The sequence below is a fragment of the Lolium perenne genome, chromosome 4 (genome assembly GCF_019359855.2).
Source record: "Lolium perenne isolate Kyuss_39 chromosome 4, Kyuss_2.0, whole genome shotgun sequence".
In the NCBI taxonomy this organism is placed as follows: Eukaryota; Viridiplantae; Streptophyta; class Magnoliopsida; order Poales; family Poaceae; genus Lolium; species Lolium perenne.
Genome location: NC_067247.2, coordinates 233,567,453 through 233,572,597, shown reverse-complemented (window position 1 = coordinate 233,572,597; position 5,145 = coordinate 233,567,453). Strand labels below are relative to the sequence as shown.

The 5,145-nt window shown below is 41.9% G+C and overlaps 1 protein-coding gene across 1 annotated transcript; it reads right to left on the bottom strand.

Moving 5' to 3' along the window:
• Positions 1 to 4,199: 4,199 nt before the first annotated feature.
• Positions 4,200 to 4,580, bottom strand: LOC127326189 (uncharacterized mitochondrial protein AtMg00810-like). The gene has a single exon (XM_051353052.1). It carries the CDS (start codon positions 4,578 to 4,580, stop codon positions 4,200 to 4,202), a length of 381 nt encoding a protein of 126 aa, XP_051209012.1.
• Between the last annotated feature and the right edge of the window lie 565 nt (positions 4,581 to 5,145).

The window sequence follows — 5,145 nt, the reverse complement described above, 5'->3', positions numbered from 1 at the left end:
ATACTCTTGATTTCATTGCTTTATTAGAGACAGGGAGATCTAATTTTGCAATTCCATTTCTAAACCAGCTAGCCGGCCCGTTTAATTATTCCTGGTTTTGTCTTCCTCCTCAAGGGAGGTCCGGAGGCATATTAGTAGGAGTAAATTATGACACTATCGATGTACTCAAAGTTACCACTGGGGACTTCTCTGTACGAATGCACATGAAATGCAAGAGAGATGGTTTTGAGTGGAATTTTGTGCCGGTTTATGGGGCTGCCCAAGACGCACAAAAACCTGATTTTTTGGCCGAATTAGTGAGGATGTGTGACAATCAAGATTTACCTATGATGGTAGGTGGAGATTTTAATATTATTAGGAAAAGAGAGGAAAAGAATAATTATAATTTCAATGCTAGATGGCCTTTTATTTTTAACTCCATAATTCAATCTCTAAACTTAAGGGAAATTGCTCTCTCAGGAAGACAATACACATGGGCCAGTCGAAGAGACAATCCAACCTATGAAAAATTAGATCGAATATTAACCACGGTTGATTGGGAACAAAAATTTCCACTAGTATCAGTAAGAGCTTTATCCAGGACAGGGTCTGATTCTGATCATACACCTCTCCTAATTGATTCTGGAATTAAAGCACATAACGGGAATCAATCCTGATTCTCTTTTGAGCTTTTTTGGTTCAGACAAGAAGGTTTTTACGAAATGGTACAAAAGGAATGGAATTCTATTAATTCTGGTCGTAATCCTATTGAGCGATGGCAAAATAAGATTAGACATTTGAGGCGTTTCCTTAAAGGTTGGGCTAAAAGTATGAGTGGAAATTATAGAAAAGAGAAAGAAAGATTAATTGATGTTATAGACAGGTTGGATTTAAAGGCCGAAACCATTCCCTTATCCCAAGCCGAAAGAGATACTTTGAAAAATGCAAATGAAAAAATTACTAAGCTAAGGAGGGATGAAGAGACAAAGTGGGCTCAGAGGGCTAAAGTCAAACATATCCAACAAGGGGGGAGTAATACTAAATATTTCCATCTGATTGCAAATGGTAAAAAAAGGAAAAAGAAAATTTACCAACTTGAACAAGATGAAGGAACTATTACTGGGGATGAAGATCTAAAAGTATATATTTCAGAATTTTATAAAAAACTTTTCGGGGAACCAATTCCATCCAATGTTGATCTAATTGAAGACAACAATCAGGATATACCGAAGCTCAGTTTGGTGGAAAATAATCTTCTTACTTCTCCTTTTACTAAAAAGGAGGTGCATGAAGCTATTTGTCAAATGGAGCATAATAAGGCCCCTGGCCCGGATGGGTTCCCTGCTGAGTTTTATCAAAATTTTTGGGAAGTAATTAAAGAAGATCTAATGGCGCTTTTTGGTCAGTTGCATAATGGAGAATTGTCTCTATTTAAACTAAACTATGGCATCATTACTTTGCTACCTAAAAAGGAAAATGCAGTTCAAATCCAACAATATAGACCTATTTGTTTGCTTAATGTAAGTTTCAAGGTTTTCACTAAAGTTGGTACAAATCGTGTGACGGGGATCGCGTCCAAAGTAATAAGACCTACGCAAACGGCGTTTATGCCAGGTAGACATATTTTGGAAGGAGTGGTTATTTTGCATGAAACTATTCACGAAATGCATACTAAGAAAATGGATGGGGTTTTATTTAAGATTGATTTCGAGAAGGCCTATGACAAGGTCAAATGGTCATTTTTGCAACAAACGTTGAGAATGAAAGGTTTTGCGCCAGAATGGTGTCGGTTCATCAAAGATTTTGTCCAAGATGGTTGTGTCGCGGTCAAGGTCAATGATGATATTGGACATTATTTTCAAATAAGAAAGGGTTTGAGACAGGGTGATCCTTTATCACCTATTCTTTTCAACATTGTTGTGGATATGTTGGCTATTTTGATTGAGCGAGCTAAGGCAGATGGCCAAGTAGGAGGCTTAATTCCTCATCTTGTTGATGGGGGTATCTCCATATTACAGTATGCGGACGATACGATTTTGTTTATGAAGCATGACGTACAAAAGGCATTAAATATGAAACTTATTCTTTGCATATTTGAACAATTATCGGGTTTGAAAATAAATTTTCATAAGAGTGAATTATTTTGCTTCGGAAAAGCCAAGAAAGAGGAACATCAATATAAACATATTTTTGGATGTGAGATGGGCTCTCTACCTTTTAAATATTTAGGAGTTCCCATTCATTACAAAACTCTTCGAAATTCAGATTGGTATCCGGTAGAAACTCGATTTGAGGGCAAATTGGGTTGCTGGAAAGGCAAGCTCCTATCTTATGGAGATAGACTTCTGTTGATCAATTCTGTGTTGACAAGTTTACCAATGTTTATGTTATCTTTCCTTCAAATTCCGAAAGGGGTTTTAAAGAGACTTGATTTTTATCGATCTAGATTTTTTTGGCAAGGGGATGAGGAAAAACGAAAATATAGATTAACAAAATGGAATATTATATGTAGACCAAAAGATCAAGGTGGCCTTGGTATTGAGGTACTGGAATTAAAAAATAAATGTCTTCTAAGTAAATGGCTTTTTAAATTGTTGAATGAAGAAGGAGTTTGGCAGGAGCTATTACATAATAAATATCTATCCCAAAAAACTCTCTCTCAAGTTCAAGTTAAACCATCCGATTCTCCTTTCTGGAAGGGGCTAATGCAAGTGAAAGATGATTTCTTTGCACGTGGACACTTTAAGATAGGTGATGGTTCAACGGTTAGATTTTGGGAGGATATTTGGTTGGGGGATAAAACGTTGGCACAACAATATCCATCTCTGTATCATATAGCGCAGCATAGAAATGTCTTGGTTGCCGGTGTGTTAACCCATGTACCTCTGAATATCCAATTTCGAAGGGGTTTGCATGGGAATAAATGGATGGATTGGTTGAATTTATGTCGACGCCTCATGAATGTTACTCTTCAAGATCAAACGGATAGCTTTGTTTGGAACCTAACAACCACAGGACTTTTCACTGTCAAATCTATGTATGAAGACTTGATGAATGATCATACTCCTTTCTTGCGGAAATATTTATGGAAGCTTAAAATCCCCCTAAAGATAAAAATATTTATGTGGTTTCTAAATAATAAGGTGTTGCTAACTAAAGATAATCTTGCGAAAAGGAATTGGAAGGGATGTACGAAGTGTTGTTTTTGTGGGGCTCAAGAATCTATTGAACACTTATTCATATCATGCCCGTTTGCAAAATTAGTTTGGCGGATGGTATTTTTTGCTTTTGACCTCCCACCTCCATCTAACATTACTAATATGTTTGGTAATTGGTTAAATGGTGTAGACAAAAAAGCAAAGGATCGAATACGCATTGGAGTGTCCGCTCTATGCTGGTCAATATGGAGGTGTCGCAATAATATCGTCTTTAACAATTCAACTACTTTCAACATTATGCAGGTTATCCATATGATAGTCCACTGGGTGCAAATGTGGGCATTGGTGCTACCTCAAGACCAGCGGGCGTTTATGGATACTGGATGCAACCATCTACAGACGGTCGCTCAGGCTATCTTGTCCCAGGCTGGTTGGTGTCACACTAGTCGACTACAGGATGCTTAGTTTGCTAGTTTCGCTGTTCTCATGTTTGATTTATGTATTGATCATGAGTGAGACCTGAATTGTGTTACGCTTAATCTTGTAAGACTGTTGCAACTATTAATAAAGGCCGTGTGCATCACCACGATGCAGAGACTGGGGCTTTTTCCCCTTTTCGAAAAAAAAAATCATCGGCTCTTCCTATGGTGGAATAAATCATAATTTGATATATAAAAAAATCTCATAAGATTTAAATAGACATGAAATTGAACCCCCTATTTTTTCTATTCCTCCGTGTGGAGAGGGATGCAACTCACAATGTATTGATTGGGTGCATATGACGTTACATATATAGGCCACGTCCTCGACTATACAAGGAAGGAAGCGGGCCCAATAATCAATACAAAGATATGTATCGCTATATATAACTACAGAAGATACACATCCGGATATACAAGGATATGTATCTCAACACCCCCCCGCAGTCGAAGCGTCGCCTAGTCGAACGCATAGACTGGACCGGAACTCCTCAAATGATGCCGTAGGGAGACCCTTGGTCATGATATCCGCAAATTGTTGGGAGGTGGGCACATGAAGTACTCGAATGTGTCCAAGGGCCACCTATTCCCGAACAAAGTGAATGTCCAGCTCAATATGCTTGGTGCAGCGATGGTGGACCGTGTTGGCGGAGAGGTAGACGGCGGAGACATTGTCGCAATAGACCACGGTGGCTTTGGCAACAGGACATGAGAGCTCAACGAGGAGTTGCCGCAGCCAAGAGACCTCGGCAACCGCGTTAGCAACAGCCCGGTACTCCGCTTCGGCGCTGGAGCGAGAGACCGTGGGTTGTCGCTTAGACGACCAGGAGATGAGCGAAGGTCCGAAGTAGACGCAGTAGCCAGACGTGGAGCGACGCGTGTCGGGGCAACCTGCCCAATCGGCATCCGAGTAGGCGACGATGTCCGTGGCGGTGGAGGCGTGGAGGGAGAGGCCGAAGTCCATGGCGCCACGAATGTAGCGGAGGATCCGCTTGACCGCAGCCCAATGAGGATCCCGCGGAGCATGCATGTGAAGGCACACCTACTGGACAACATACTGCAGCTCGGGGCGGGTCAAGGTGAGGTACTGCAGGGCACCGACGATGGAGCGATAAAATGACGCATCCGTGGCCAACGAATCATCCGTGGCGGAGATCTTGGACTTCGTGTCGACAAGCGTGGCCGCGGGTTTGCAATTAAGCATATCGTCGCGGTCCAGGAGCTCGTGGGCGTACTTGCGCTGATGAAGGAAGAAGCCGTCGATGCGACGTACGACCTCGATGCCGAGGAAGTAGTGCAGGGGCCCCAAGTCCTTGAGGGAAAACTTAGCGTGAAGACGCTCGGTGATCTGTCGCAGGAGGTCCGTGGAGCTGGCCGTCAAGATGATGTCGTCGACGTAGAGCAGCAGGTACACGGTGGTGGCACCATTGTTGTACACAAACAGCGAGGCATCGGAGCGGGTGGAGCGGAAGCCGAGTTGGTGAAGAAACGCTGTGATGCGCTGGTACCAGGCGCGTGGGGCCTGCTTG